General features: G+C 38.7%; 1 protein-coding gene across 4 annotated transcripts in view; it reads right to left on the reverse strand.

Annotated features, from left to right (window-relative positions):
- Positions 1-332: 332 nt before the first annotated feature.
- The window catches only part of cert1a (ceramide transporter 1a), a 29,327-nt gene continuing 13,173 nt past the window's right edge, over positions 333-16,486 (reverse strand). For 3 of the 4 annotated variants that reach the window (XM_052556911.1, XM_052556913.1, XM_052556914.1), the window contains 15 exons: positions 14,326-14,433; positions 13,746-13,884; positions 9,707-9,790; positions 9,099-9,256; positions 6,610-6,702; positions 6,432-6,518; positions 5,296-5,385; positions 4,915-4,992; positions 4,706-4,801; positions 3,746-3,878; positions 3,581-3,651; positions 3,365-3,493; positions 3,090-3,219; positions 2,224-2,361; positions 333-2,132 (listed from right to left, as the gene is read on the reverse strand). In XM_052556911.1, coding sequence (XP_052412871.1) covers positions 2,234-2,361; positions 3,090-3,219; positions 3,365-3,493; positions 3,581-3,651; positions 3,746-3,878; positions 4,706-4,801; positions 4,915-4,992; positions 5,296-5,385; positions 6,432-6,518; positions 6,610-6,702; positions 9,099-9,256; positions 9,707-9,790; positions 13,746-13,884; positions 14,326-14,433 — 1,524 coding nt within the window. In that variant the 3' untranslated portion in view covers positions 333-2,132; positions 2,224-2,233. The remainder of the gene's footprint in view (positions 2,133-2,223; positions 2,362-3,089; positions 3,220-3,364; positions 3,494-3,580; positions 3,652-3,745; positions 3,879-4,705; positions 4,802-4,914; positions 4,993-5,295; positions 5,386-6,431; positions 6,519-6,609; positions 6,703-9,098; positions 9,257-9,706; positions 9,791-13,745; positions 13,885-14,325; positions 14,434-16,486) is intronic. The other variant, XM_052556912.1, reaches the window with a different exon arrangement.

Raw genomic sequence — 16,486 nt, forward strand, 5'->3', positions numbered from 1 at the left:
CTGAGGCAACGTCATTATAGGCTCTTGCCTCACCAGAGCGCGAGCCGGCCAATCAGCTCACCCTGCATCACATCTCACCAGGACACTGACTGCTGATTGGCTGACTGCCCCAGACAGACCTGGAGGGATGAAACGGGCTTTACACACACACACACACACACATGTTAATCTCAGAGCACTAACCGTGTTACTCCTCCCCTCATGCTTATCTTAAATACTAACCCTATCTCATGCACATGATGCCACATCGGCCCATGGGTTTATCAGTCATCCACTCTCAGTCTGACTGGAAATGTTCCCAAAACTGTTGTACACAATACAGTGAGTTCATAGGATATTGAAAAATGTATTGCACTGTACAGTGAGATATTCTTCCTGTATGAACCTCAACAACACAGAAAATAATCCTTAAGTGAGATCAACAAACTAGAAACATAAAAATAAAAATTTAAAGTTTTGCTTTTGTTTCATAAAATTTGGTTTCATTAAGTTGGTGATACATGTAGAAAGAAGTCATTTACATTTTCTTTTTTCAAAAGCATTCAACATTTGTAGATCAATCTCAAAATAAAATAAAATTTCAGAAAGTTTCTTGTTCTTGCTGTCATGAACAAAGTGTTTCACCCTAGTACACTAAATATAAAAGTGCTTGAAGCAGAACTGCAGCAGCAAATTAGTTGTGGCAGGCAAGTGATGCAATCAATGTAGAACTTAAACCTTACTTCAAATCAGGCATTCTGAACTCAAGTATTATTATGGAAAGACTAAGGTGGGATTTAAAAAAAAAATCTGATTGTTTAGTGCAAACAATGTTACAGAAAACACAAATTCAACATGAAATCATGACCTCAAATGGATAGTTCACACAAAATAAACAAAATGTACTCTAGTTGTTCCAAACCTGAACTGATTTCAAAAGAACAAAAAACCTTTTGAAAAATATTGGTGACCAAGCAGAACTTGGTTACCACTGATTATGGCCACATTATGGAGAAAATCATCTTAAAAAAAAAGATATATGTGTGTGTGTGTATATATATATAAAAATATCAATCATTCAGGTTTGGAACAACATTAGGGTGAGAAAATTTTTAATTGACAGAATCGTCATTTTTGGATGAACTATCCCTTTAAGACTAGTGAAATTAGAAATGTCCTCGATTCATTACATCCTCCATATAGTGAATCAGCCCACAGAAAGTTATATTAAACTGTGAAATGTCATTACAATTCCCTCTCTTTCAGAGGCATAGATGGCACAACTGCAGTAATTCTCCACAGATTTTGTAGATGGAAGCCCAATATCTAGAGATGAACCAGAAATGAAATGACATTGTTTAAATTGCTGTTATAGGGCCCAAAAAAGGCATGTGTGTAATAAAGTGCCACCTATCTGCAGAAATTATTATTTTTGAAACTTCTGGAAATTAAAACAAAACAAACTTAAAAAAAAAAATTAATAACATAAGAGAAAAGAAAGGCAATTATGGTCTATTAAGTCACTAACAACTTTTCACAGGCCTACCAAAAAACCCTATACTTTGACTACTGTCTTATACAAGCAGTTCCCAATAAATGCACACTTTGCCTAAAGCCACATTAGTGAATTACAAGAATCTAAATTTGTAATCCATTCACATGTAAATAATCGTATACATTTAGATTAACTAACTGTACAAAAGATGTTAAGACTTGATCTTGATCATCCGAGCTAGAAAGGGTCTTCTTAAGAGAAATGGCTCCTAGACAAGGTCAGTGAAAAAAACTCATGTACAGCTGAGATTATGCTGGGATTAGATCAAGGCATCAAGTTACCAGTATATTATCTCCTCAAGACCATTGTCAGACCTCAAACTATGATCAAATATTTACAAAAATGTAAAACACTTTAACAAAAGGCCTTTTAAAGATGAACAGGCTGTGTTAGTTTTTCTAGTGTGTTTGTACTGTTCAAAGGTGCTTTCACAGACTTTGGTGTACCGCTGTTGTTCAGTCTGTATGGAAACGCTTCGACAAAGTTTCTGAAGAGTGTCAAGAGCACTTTGGCTGAGCAGCTCTTTGTTGTGAGTGATGTGTATAAGGCGTTACTTCATTAGAGTTGGAAAGCAAACTGGAAATGTAGATTGAACAACCTGGAAGAAGAGAAAAGGAGATTTTGAATAAACGTGCAATGCGATTTAATTTATAGGTGGAAATGGTCGCTTTGTTTAAGGTGTGACTTACCCGGTGTTGCTCAAAAGAGAATAGCCTCACCGCTGCTCTTCTCTTGAACATACGAGGTGAAGCGTTTGAGGAATTTGGGGTATTCTCTCTTGGCTATTGCTCGTAAGACTGATGCAGGGGCCCAACCACCAGGATTTACTTTAGGATTATATGAACACAGCATTAATGTGATGGAGAATATAAAATGTATATAATAAATAAAGATTGCAATCCAAGCTGTGATGTGTTCAGACTGTTGTTATGTTTAACTCCTCAGGACAACATGGTAATTGAGAAAACATGGGGGCTTTTTTAGGGTCAAGTACTAACTAATCTAACTTTTGTGGTCATTGAAAAATGTAAACTGTTTAAAATATATACACATATTTTGCTATAATATATTTTTAAGTATACTACTGTTCAAAAGTTTGTAATTGGCTTTTGAACATATTACAGTTAAAAAATGTTATTCAATGAACTGTTTTCTAATTTTAATATATTTTACAATTTAATCTGTTCCTGTGATGGCAAAGCTGAATTTTCAGCAGTCATTACTCCAGTCTTCAGTCACACGGTTTTTCAAAAATCATTCTAATATGCTGATTTGATGCTCAAAAAAGAGGTCTAATTATTATCTCTTTGTTTTTCAGGATTCACTGATATAAATAATGAATAATACGTTCAAAGAAACCGCATTTATTTAAAATCTTTTACGTTTTTATTTTATTTTTTATCTTTACTATAATTTTGATCAATTAAATTCCTCCTTGCTGAATAAAAGTATTAACTGACTTCAGAAAAACAAACCTTACTGAACCCAAACTTTGCATGTACTTTTAAACTTTTAGTTTTAATTTCTTTGGAGACCAAACACCCCCAAGACTTACCATTGGCCACATATGTGATTTTACAGCGGATGTTGTCTCTGGTGATCTCTTTGTCTCCCTCTGGTGGGCTGATTAAAGTTTGACAGATCATGGCTACATTGATTTTGGCACGAATGCATCTAGCAGAGGGCTGGAGAAAACAGTTTGGGGAAAAAAGAATCCGGTTACTGATGCACAGCGTACTGTATACTGCTATTGTTGAATAATGTGTGTATATGATATCAAACTGCATGAAGAAATTTTTCACAAGATAATTCTGCAGTCTTGGTACTTACTGGATAGCTGTCATGATCCACTGAGAAGTTGCACACCAGCCACGTGTCTGGATCATTCTCATTGGTGGAGAGGATTTTACGGATAACTGATACATAAAGCACATCTCTCTGGGAGGCAGGCCATACCCTCTGCAACACAGCAGTGAAAAAAAAACCCTGAAATCTAATGATCACCCATGATGCAATAGTGAATGTGTTACAGTTGAAGTGCTCTACCTTGTGTGTCTGATGAATGATAACTGCTTTATCTGAGAGTGTCTCAACCACTTGAAAGCTTTCAACAGTTGCTGGAAAATAAAAAATAAATAAATAAGATGAGCCTATTCTCATTCTCACAATATAAGATAAGAAGTTGAAAATGATGCACTGAAGTGATCATACTCTCCCAGTCATTCCGAAAAGCTGTGTCCCAAAAGTAGTGGCAGACCTCGTGTCCTGTAACCCCTTTGACAGCATGAGTAGCTTTGAGCGGATCCAGAACGATGCCATTCTCCTCCACTTCTCTCCTGTACACCTGGGGGAACAATTGTTCTAACATATTCATTTCTGAGTGAGCATTATTAACGACAGAACTGCAAATAGACCAAACGATGGCAACCTCCAGTGGAAAACAGAACAATAAAGGGTTAAAAGGGACAGTTTACTGAAAAACTCTAACCGGAGGAAGATTGGTGTCAAGGTTCTTTTGCATATTCTTCTGTTTTGTGACTAAACTACCCACCCACACACAACCGTTTAGTTTTTGTTTTGTTTTTACAATAAAAGATAATAATTACAATAATTCAATACAAAACTCCAGCAAGGATGCATTAAATTGATCAAAAGGTGACAGTACAGACATCCATAATGTAACTAAACACTTCTGAGAATTCAGCTTTGCTATCAGTTATAAATAAAATGTATTGCACAAATTTCACAATGTTACTGTTTTCACAGTATTTTTCAGCACATAAACTGCAGCCTTGGTGAGCATGAGACTTTTTAAAATGGTTTCATTATAAAAACAAAACCCTAACCAACCCCAAATGTTTGTATGGTAATGTATACAGATAAACATAGACAAAGATATATACACATATACATATACACACATATACATATATTATATATATATATATATATATATATATATACATACATACATACATATATATATATATATATATATATATATATATATATATATATATATATATATATATATATATAAACGAATTATAAGATATAAAGCCTCATTTACCTTTATATATTTTTTTCCTTTGATATGGAAACCAACTTCCATAGAAACAGCTCAAAGTGTAAAATAAAAATAAAAATCTACTGCCTTTATTTGCATCTCACCTTCATATCCCCTTCTTCAACAACCAGCTCCCAGTTAGCATCTCCACCCACATCCTGTAGAGAATAAGTCATGTGGCTCTGCACCATCTCCTCAACCTGTGCACAAAACAAGCAGAAAGTGTTATATACTAAAGTAAACAAGCAAAAAATGTGTTAGAACAATTGTATGCCTGCAGTTCATCCGAACTAGTGCGGTGTTATATCTCTACCTGAGCACTGAACCTGTGCACGTCATCGGAGGCACTTATGAGGTCAACCGAGGACAAGGAGGAAGTATGACTGCGAGGCTGAACCCAAGAAACAGAGAGCCAGAGGGGAACAGGTCAAGGGGAAAGAGAAGGAAATCAAAATCTCATCATAACCCAGAGAATTCAGAGCAGACCGCCACTGCAAATCACGCTTCAGCAGAAGGGACTGGAAGAACAAAAGGCAGCTTCGCAAATATAAAAGCCCCAAAGACTTCACCGAGCAGACCCACCATCAGCAATGACAGAATTGCATAATCAGTCATGAGGAAGATGATGTGCTTTGATAATGTGAGTGTGTAGGAGTGTGTGTTTGTGTGGGTGAGCTAGAGTGGTCTGACTTACCTTAGTCAAGTATTTCTGAGTGCTGACGGAGGAATAGGTGTCTGGAGGGAGGGAGATCTGTCGAGATGCCCAGCTCCTTTCTGCCTGCGACTGCAAAACAAGACAGCAACTTGGATATGAAATTGAATTGAATTAGCTGTAAATATGCTTTGGATATAGTTCTTGACTGTTGGATCCCAATGAATAATGAACTCTGGGTCTTGAATTATATTTCAGTCACGTGTGGACAGCGGTCCATCTGTTTCTCCACAAAAGTCAATGAGGTCTACATTCATTATCAGCTCTGGTTCCAGCTAGTGGTCAGCTTATAGATCAACAAGAATGAACATAGACATTTTTCAATCATTACATTGGTAGATAATATTGATTTCAACGTCAAACCAGACTTTAAGCAATATAGAGTGTGTTCTTAAGCATATTTACAACCATAACAATAACTAATGATACGTAATTTAGCACCAAACCAACGGATGTTAAATGTTCCGTTAATGTTCTGTTCAGTTATGTTTACTGCCACTTTAAATGCTCAAGCTCTTTAAAGTTACAGTAGCTGGATTCTGATTGACCTTCAATTATTTATCATCATTCAACTGGAAAAAATGTCATGCAATTTTCAAGATGCTGCTCCTCTGGGTTGTAATTGTTATCGCTGTGGTGTGAACCTCGCTATTCTCACAGAATCAGAATGATTCATAAAACAATACAGTTATGGCTAACTTCCTGGTCTTTATGCTGGTCAAAAGTAAATGATTATGGACTGTTTTTTTTTTTTTTGTATGTGTGAACCAAAAAATTGTGGACTTGGCTAAATTTGTTTAGAGGGCCTTAGAAGTGACAACAGTAACAGTGCCACAGTTCAATATCATGTTTGCTAACCGCTAGGCCACTCTGGCTGCTTTGGTTTTCCCAGGTTTTCCGCATAACTGCAAGCACAAACATAATCCTTCTGTATCTATTTACATCTTCAAAAGTCATGATGATGTAATCAAACAGTCGATTTCATGGAAACAGAGCCATTGTAACTAATGGAATGGCTGTACAAATGTATAACAAATCCATATCACATGTCAGAGTAACAGTACTTCAAACAGAAGCTTTGCAAAAGTGATAAATTGAAATAAAGGCTGGATCATTACTTGCTCTTCGATCTGGTCATGCTTATCCAATGCAGCTTCCACAGCATCGAAGAACTCCTCTTCATTGATCAGGCTGTTTGGTCCTTCCTGCACAGACAGAGTTTCTCAGTCTGGAATGGAGGGTGTTTGATGAAACAAAAATGTAAAGGACAGTGTGAATTAAAGGCTGTGGACGCACTTCATAGTCCGGTCCTCCATAATGAGGCTTCTTCTTCAGCTCCGTCAGTGCAGCTTTATAGGCGTCTTCAGCACGTCTTCTCCTTTCAATTTCCTTAAGAATGATAGAAGAATGTTACTCATACTAGATCCAGTATACATCAAACTTTCAGCAGTCCTCACTGTCAGATGATCCTTCAGAAATCATTCTAATACGTTGATTTAATGCGCAAAGCAGCATTTATTATTTTTCTTTTTTTATTGAAAACAGTTGTGCTGCTTAATATTTTAAACCGATTTGCCTCCTAGTTTCTTTAAATCTTTTTGACTGGGGAAGATGTTTAGAGTGCAAATTGCTAGCTTCCAAACAAAGCTTGCTTACAAACTAATCCAAGAAACGACTGATTAGGATCCAAAAAAAGAATCCGGAGCAGACCAGTGAACTCAGCTCCACTTGCAGTTACATGCTTAAGCTTAAGCAAACATACCCATTCCAAATTGACAATCCCACTACAGATGCCATTGAAAATACCATTGTGACTTGCCTCTTTGGAAGGTCATTCATCCAACAAAGGGTGGAGCCCATCTCACCCGCTCTCTAGACTTGCTCGAAGAGAAAACTAGCTTGAATAGCTTACAGAAAGCAAACCTCCAAAATCCCTCAAACCTTCTTTAAATAACTCATCTTCTTTAAATAACTACAAAATCATACCTTAACTAAAAAGTAGTAGTTCAGTTGGCAAACTGAGCAGCTTTGGGTGTTGTAGACAAGCAATTGTTGTGTCATGTATCTTGCATTATAAATAAGATGAAACTGACAAGGTGTGGTTTAGCTTTAAGCACTGAAACACCTCTCTGATATGTCATGAGAGAGACATTTACTGCCAACACCCGGCTTATATGATAGGTGATAAATGTCAAAAGGTGGTTACGTGACTCTACTAAACTTCGCAATGGAAGAGTTTCTATGAAAATTTGAATGCATACAGTTCCACAGCAGATATGGATGACTAAAACATTTCCAGATGACTCAATTTGGCACTTAAAACAGAAAGTGGGAGCAAATAACCAGTTAACTAAACAAAGCATGTCAAACCTACAGAGTAGAAGCTGCTGTGCGTACACAGAGGAATCCAGTTTTCATTAGCACTCTGAAGAGACCCGGCCACCCAGTTCTGCCACGGCTTCAGCGCTGAAGCACTGTACACTGTAGTCATCCTCTACAATCCAGTTGCTAACATCACAACACACATTCCTCAGAAATGTGGAATTCTGGTTACTTTGCAAAAAGCTTTATTCTGCTCAATGGTCCATCAAGTCCTGTTGAATAACTGTAAACACTCTGTAAAATCACACCCGTCCAGATTCTCTGTGGCAGCTGGAATTAAAGAAGCTGCTTCCTGGCTCATGATAATATACCGGGGCTGGACTGTAGATGGAAAAACTGGTCGTGCAAGTACAAGCAGAAGCTTTACACTAAGATGCTAATGAATTGTGGACTGGGAGATGTGCTCTCACATAAAGTGGTGCTGAATGTGATGAATGCAAGACTCCCGGAAACTACAGTAGATGCTCTTTTGTTTTAATGGATGTGTCTTTGTGACTCATCCAGTAATTAAGGTGCTATGTGGGAAGTGTATGGTTATGTTAATAGTGCCCAGATTAAGCTTGTGAAAGAAAGAAAAAAAGAATAATAATAATTCCCAGAGCTCCTTGGTGCTGAATGCTTTTTGCATCGAAATGCTCCCAGTAGTTTCAACATGACAAATGTGTTCCCTGTAAAATTTCCTTTAAAACCACAGTGATTAGGGATATTGAATTCTCTCATAATTTACTAATTCTCATATTGTTTCCAACCCGTATGACTTTTATTTCTTCCTTTTTTTCTTTCTTTTTTTTAAGGGGATAGTCTGAAGATTGTTTATGCTATTATTTTCTATAATAGATTAAGCCGAGGTCTGTTATTTACACAAAGCTACAGTAAGGATTCAGAGGCCTTGAAATATAAACACAGGAGTAGTATGGACCACTTCTTTGTGGAACTTGACCATCTGTGGTTTATTTGCATAGCAGCATCTATGGCTGTTTTCATGGCAAAATCAATGTACTTTAAAAATAAACAAATAGTAATACCAATAGTCATATCAATAGAATTATACATTTATTTAATTATTTAAATAAAAACCATTTAAGATTATTGCGGATTAAATAATAATTTTAAAATGTCATTTATTTATCTGACAGCAGTGCATAATTTTCAGCAGTCATAACTCAAGAAATCATTCCAATACACTGATTTGATTCTTGATAAATATTTCATATGAATATAAAAGCTGCCTGATGTTTTTATTGAAACTTATTTAAAATAATGCATGAATTTGATCTAATGTATCAACTTCAAACTCTCTCAAAAAACAAATCTTACCATCTACAAAATATAAATTTTTGTGTTAACAGGGTTTTTTTTTTTTTTTTTTATAAAATATACTTTTAATTACAGTGGCACACTACCTTATCAAGTCGTCTTTGCCAGCTCTCTTCTCTTTTGACCAAAATGTCGATGCAGTGGGACAGTGTGGACAGGATTCCTGCTGTTGTAGCTTTAAACGTGATGGCTTCACCTTTGAAATCGATGCCTAAGGAACCTTTGAGGCTGTCCACAGAGAATACTGAGGGAAATCAAGTAAAATGAGTATCCCATAGTAGAAGTATTTAAACTTCTGAAGGAACTTCGGTTGCTTAGTTAAATCTGTATTAGTGTATTATCAATTATCAAAGGATAATGAAATAAGTCATTTACTTGCAACAAATCACAGACATAATAGAATATTTCCACCATTATTTGAGTAAAAAGTACTTAGTCTTTACACACACCAAACTGATGCTAGCACTAACTGCATGTGTTTAAGTTTTTATATAAATAAAATTTATGATGATTAATTACTATGTCTTCATTACTCTGTATTACTATATACTAGATGTATGCAAGATAAAAAAAAAAACTAGTTTGGTTGAGAATAAAACTGCATTCAGAAAGGATCACAAGCATTTGATCTCCAATTGCTGTACTAGGCAAAAATAGGATTATAACAAAGATGTACACATATCAAAAATCTCACATTTCTCTTTACTGCTGTTGTTGTTGTTTAGCAGATAATCTCCATTAGGCCGTGAGGTTGGAAAATCTTCCTCATCATCAGATGCTGCAAAAAAAGGTTTAAATAAAAACTTTCATGCACTGAAAAGTAAAAAAGATAGGAACAAAGTTCGATTTTATTATAGTTATTTTAAAGATTTCAATGTACTCTCATAAAAAATAGAACTAATATTGTTTATTAGTTCTAATGAATAAGTTTTTGCTAAAAACGAATCAAATTGTTTATAATTTCTGCACAGGAGAGACAGGGTTGTTGTTGTAGAAAAGAAAAAAAAAGGAATATAAAATATTGGTATCAGTCATAATTATTTGGAAACTTTTGGCATATCATGCATCCCAGCTTTTATTCACATGAAAACAGTGTTCAACACAACATAGACAACATCAAATATGGTTCAAGTTCCCTTTCAAGGGAACTTCAAACTGTGTCCTCTAGGGGGAACACCTCGTCGTGACCTGTGTCTGAAGCATACATTGAAAAACCACCAACAAGTTGGCCTGTGACAGCCTCTGACGTCACTAACAGCGCGACTATGAACAAGCACCGGGAGAACGTGTCATTCTCTTCTTTGTCTTCACTGACTGTTCTGTTTGAAGCGTGCATCTGAAAGAACTGGTAAGAGCGATCTTTCTCGGTCTATCAGTGACTACTAGCAAGCGTTTAGACAATGTGTGCATCCGTGTCGGCATTATTTGACACCCGATGACACACACGATCTTTGCGTCATTTGTGTGGGTGAAGAGCATGCATGCGATGTCTTCGAGGAGGCAATCTGCATTCATTTTCCGAGGAAAAAAAAAAATTTGAAAAAGGGCAGCCATCTGCTTCCCGCAGTTCAGGACCCGCCGCTGCTGAAGCACGGAGAATGAGCTCGTGAGAATACAGGTGGATCTGTCTGAATGGTTTAGACAGGGACTTTCCCTTTCACACTCAGAATGGTGGCGGACGAGATAGAGCCTCGGGAGGATGATGTTATATCTTTACAACTATTTGAAATTGATGGTAGTGCTCTGCTCGGTTTTTACCCAGGAAAAGCAGGAAATATTTGAGCATGGTGAAGAAGCTGAGGCTGAGCCTTATGAATTCTCCTGCCCTGCAGCTGTTGGAGGTTATGGATCATGCTACGGCAAAGCTGGACTTGCCATGAAAATGTGTTAACAAGGTGACGCTGTGAGGCTGCCTTGATGAGCGTTATCTTTCTGACCAAAGCCCTCAGGTGAGCCTTCCATTTCTCCTTGATCTCCATACAGAGATCAAAAAGAAATGAAAGAGGCCATTTTCTTCTCACATCCATCGGTTTCAGCATAAGAGTTGCGCGAAAATGGCAATGAGAGGAGACATCCTCTCTTAATCTCCCTCCTTGCCATCTAAGCCCCTTCAAGAAATACATCTCGCTTAAACGGCAAGGCATACACATCAGCGGGTCAGGCTGTGGCTTTATTACACATGATGGTGGTGCTTCAAGCATATCAAAGGCTTTCTTCTCGATCCTCAGGTTTCATCTTCTGATCCTTTTGGTATTTCCGTTGAGACGGTGATCGAGAATTTCAGGGAGACGAAGGCACGCTCCACTGCTTTCAGATCCTTCTTTCCACGAAGGTCCAGGTCTAAGTCCAAACAACATGGGGGTCATGGCCTGTCTCGATCTGAGGATCAAAGACGGGCACAGAAAGCTAGTGTCATGACTTGAGCTCCTCCCCCACCCGCGGGCAGGTTTAAGAGGAATCGTGTGTCACAAGGAGGTAAGCAGAACCTAAGGGATATGGTCCAGACGGGGCAGCATTCTCATCTGAATCAGAGCGATGCAGAGGTATTAACTTCTGCTTTTATCCTTCCCTTCCTAATTCCCTTGTAACCACCAGCTCTCTACCTGATCGAAGTTAGGTGGAAACCTCTCGCATAACAGTTTCCTATGCTGGACCTATAATGTTTTTGGCTGGTTCTATGTTCATAGCAACTACCCTACTGTACCGTGTACTTTCTGAAAACCACATGGTGGTAAGTGTGCACGCAAGACTCTGTGCACTTTCTGAAATCCTGTTTGGTAAGGGTTATGTGCTCCGTCTAGTTCCCTTTCTTCAGATGATTAGATCTTGGTTCCTTGGTCTCCATTCAGCCAGTGTGTATTTGTTTATACACTTCAAGCATCGCTTCCCTCAACATGAGGGGCTATTTGGGGGATTCTCGTGGTAGTTTAGCAGCGCTCCCTTTTTCCAAGAAGGGTTGCCTATGAGCGCGCTACTCTGAATTTGGAGTTCTCCTCTCATGTGAGACTGAGTTCTCTGTTTTCTTCCCCAGAGCGCTCCAGCATTATTTCCACAGATCGAGTTGATGACTCTCAAACATGCTGTTTTGAGATGCACCAATCCATCTATGAGCTGCTCTATCAGAGCGCCACGAGAGCCCCTCCTTAGAACAGTATTTGAAAATCATGCTATGGTAAGTGTGCACGTGAAGTCTTTGACACTTTCTGAAATCCACACTGTGGTAAGTTCGCATTCTAATATTCTGCGTTCTTTCTAAAATCCTATATGGTGAGGGCTTCACGCGATTGCTTTGTGCCCTTTCTTAAGTTGGTAAAAGCCCCGACCATCTTGGGCGCCACACCACCTATGTATAAAGTGAAGTCGTGGCCTAATGGTTAGAGAGTCGGACTCCCAATCGAAAGGTTGTGAGTTCGAGTCCCGGGCCTGCAGGAATTGTGGGTGGGGGGAGTGCATGTACAGTTCTCCCGAGTATGGGTCACCATACTTGGCTGAATGTCACGTCACTATGTATCCTTGGATACCTATCTAAACAGGATGTCGTCGACAGCTCCTTCAGCAAGCTTGTGCGAAAGCAAGCGGTAGCCCCTGTGTGACAGGCAAGACTAAGTATAAAATGCTAGGTTCTTAGCCGTGTCACTTTAAAGGAATCTTTCCTGATTCCAAGCCTTCACCTCTACCCTTGGCCTAGGCCCTAACAATTAAGTTGGGTATGTAGCTTAGGCCATAAGGGGTACTGTCACAGACAGCCGTCTAAACGTCCCAGGAGCAACTCACATGGAGATGGTAGAGTTTGTACTTGGCGTTCGCCGTGATTCTGGTCTGCACTGCCCTCAGCATGGGTATACTGTTCCCCATAGCGCCAATGACGTGTTCTCCTGGTGCCTGTTTATAGTCGTGCTGGGAGTGATGTCAGAGGCTGTAGCCGGCCAACTTGTTGGTGTTTCTTCAATGTATGCTTCAGACATGGGTCACAACGAGGTGTTCCCCATAGCGCCACCCAGGGGACACAGTGTCTTGTTCCCTACTCAGGGAACCATGGTTACATTCGTAACCAGAGACGTTTTTTGGCTTTCAGTAAGGATATACTATTCTTATGGCAGGGGTTTTCAACTCTGGCCCTTGAGATCTACTTTCAAGCAGAGTTTAGCTCCAACCCTAATCAATATTGAATCTAAATGGGTAATCTATTAGACTGTGGCTGTAATAAAGCTGAAAAATGTAGCTTTACTGAGCTCAATGGCTCTGACCCAAGATGTAAAATGCTATTAACTATTTAAAAAGGGGGTAGGGCTGCTTAATATGTCCAATCCTGTATTCCTGTTCCAACTGAAATTACGTCAACACACAGAATAAAGCTGCATGTTTCAAGGCATTTCAGTGGACATTTAAGAGGAGCTCAATCGTGCTTGCTTGACAAATGAGAACAAACCTCATTCACTAATACTTGTGAATCAAGCAAGCACTACTGAGCTTCCCTTTACCATATTTGATAATGTGCCAAAGCTTTGTTTCACAGACTTTCATTGGTGGGTCAGAAATCTCATAAGTTTCATTAAAAGTATCTTTACTTGTGTTTCAAAGATGAATGAAAGTCTAAGGCTTTGGAACAATTTTCACAATATAAAACAACACTACTTTAAAAAAGGACTCTGAATGGTAAGTTTTCTCCTGCCTGAAGCCAAATTGGTCCCGCAGTCAGATAAAACTAATGTAACTTAATTCTATTTCCTCACCTTTGTCCCTGTGGAGATCATCTTTACTGTCAATATCTGCGCAGTTGTCAAAATACTTCTGCAGTGTGTCAACCTGTCTGCAGAGAATGTCCCTGAAGGTCTCCATCTCCGCTAGCTTTTCCTGCAGGCTGTATCCCTTCTGTTCAATAGTTTGTAAATTAACATTCAAACATTATAAAAACAGTAATGACGTCTCCCACAACAAGAAATTTAGTCAAGACACGGCCTTAAAAATGTAGATACCAAAGGAAAAGGATATTGAGATATTGTTAATCCTTCTTAGTTATACTTCTGAGTTACAGACATGCACAATACAATTTTTGCCCATCCTTGTAATTGGACTATAAATCTTGGGTGAAAATTGCCATTTAGACCTCCCTCTAAAGAAAAACTGTGGATTACGCAGCAACTATATATCAATGATATCTAATATTTTGGCTGTCATTCATTTATGCATTTCTTTCACCCGAATAGAAATGATATAAATCTAAACTTTGAGCCGGGGACCTCTGGTTGAGTTGACACAGAATGACCCAGTAGTGTTTGAGCTCTGGATCTGAAGGCAGAGGCTGAGACTCACCTTGAAGGAGGATGCGGAGGTGGTGGAGAGGCCGCTGGCAGCAGAGGTGAGGGACAGTAGGGAGCCATGGCGGCGTAAACTGCTCTCAGACCCATAGCCTGACTCAGCCTGCACTCAAAATACAGCACAAAGAAAAAGAGCCGGTTAGGTAACTTCACACCTTTTCAAAAATAAAAATTCAATTGAACCATTGGACAGTTGGTGTCATGGTTGAAGCAGTACAGAGAGAACTGTCAAAACTGAGCATTTATGAATCTTGCAAAGAAATAAATCAGCTGGCAGGTGAAATGGATAAGTTTGCTGGTTCTAAAAATGAATTAAAGATATATATTTTTTTTACAAACCAAAGCTGGATCAATGTCACATCTATTATTTCAATTAATACCAAATTACAAATTAGTTACCCACTAGAGGATACTGGGCACAATATACTCTACCAATGAAAGGTTTAGGGTCATTAAAGGGGTCATATAAAGTTGCTTAAAAGAACATTATTTTGGTGTAATGCAATGTGTTTATGCGGTTTAAGTTTTAAAAAACACATTCGTTTCCATATAATGTACATTATTGTTTCTCCTTTATTCTCCCTGCCTTTCTGAAACACTGCAATTTTACAAGGCTCATCATTCTGAAAAAACGAGGTGTGCTGTGATTGGCAAGCTATCCAGTGTGTTGTGATTGGCCAAATGCCTCAAGCGTGTGACGGAAATGTTACAACCCTTAACATACGATGCCATCTCCCAGGCCAGCACCACGAGACTCAGTCCAGATGCTCGTGCACACCCCATCATCGGTTCTCTTTTAGCAGTTATGTCAATGTACTGTTAGGAGCAACTGAATAACTCGGGATATTGGTTCATTACTGGATTAGTGCGTACTGGAGACTCGGACAGTTTCAAACGATTCCGTTTGATTTGGTGAACTGGTTTGACTGGTTCACTAAGAAAACTTGGTTAAATAGAAAGATTCGTTTGTGATCCGCATATCAGACGAGACAAAACCAATAAAACCCATTACAAACTAGGGATGGGCGTTTTCCGCAATTATCACATTCGAATATTTGAGCTCACAAAAAAAATAATAATTGAATATTTGTTTATTTAAATTAAGTTTAATAAGACAGACTTTATTTTTCAGCAACATTATTATTTCCGTCATTTTTAACAAGTTTGAACATTACACATCCGTGTTTTGTAGCTTAAAACCTTTGACAATGCGTGCAAACAAACAAAAGTACAGATTAAAAGCAAAAAAAAAAAGTGAACAAAGAAAAAACAAAGCAGCCTGCAGCAATTAGGCTAATTGTAGAACTTAGCCTACACTTAACTTTTAAACTGTCAGCAAATCTTTTTTGCTTTTTTTCCCTATTGTTTTACATTTTCTTGTTAAGAAATACGGGCATGTAAACATGATCAGGAGAAAGTCGGCTCCTTAGTCTGTTAACAATAAGGCCGGCCGCGGAGAAAACGCGCTCTGACGGCACAGATGTTGTCGGGACTCACAAATAAATGCTAAGTGAATAAGTTTTGTTTTCGTTTCACCACCGAATGGGATCCTCATCTGGTGGAATACATGGCTCCAGCAAGAACTGTCCCCACTCGTCTCAGCTGGACTCTCTGTATAATCATCGCTGAAGAACTTGGCTCAACCTTTTCCGACGAGTGGGCATTGCATCCTCCATCGTTGGTGGCGGCGGCTCCATCCGCACCACTCGCATCAAGTTCTGATATTGTTCAAAAAAGTTTTTTTTTTCTTACTTCTCTCATGTTTTCATCGAGAAACCTGAGATGTTTGTGCCGAGGGTCTAGGGCAGACGCGAGAAGAGGAGTTTTCACTGCATTCTCCAAGTTAGTGGTGTTTATTTGTTGCTTGAGAGATGCTGCAACAATGTTCTTGAATTCGGTCACTTTCTGTGATTCTCCACGGCATATTTGAAGTACTGTAGAAGATCGCAGTTCTTAGGGGCCGTTCACATATCGTGTCTTTTACGCGCTCAAGTTCGTTATTTCCAATGTAGGCGTGCGGTTTGCGCGCTCATAATGGAAGCGACGTGGTCGCGATGCGCACTCGGTGCGTTTTTTTCCAGGCGCATCCACACTGCATCGAGTTAAAAACAACTCATCTTTTCAGAATGCTGCAAGCGCACCGCAGGTTATGTGAC

The sequence above is a fragment of the Carassius gibelio genome, chromosome B5 (assembly GCF_023724105.1).
Source record: "Carassius gibelio isolate Cgi1373 ecotype wild population from Czech Republic chromosome B5, carGib1.2-hapl.c, whole genome shotgun sequence".
NCBI lineage: Eukaryota > Metazoa > Chordata > Actinopteri > Cypriniformes > Cyprinidae > Carassius > Carassius gibelio.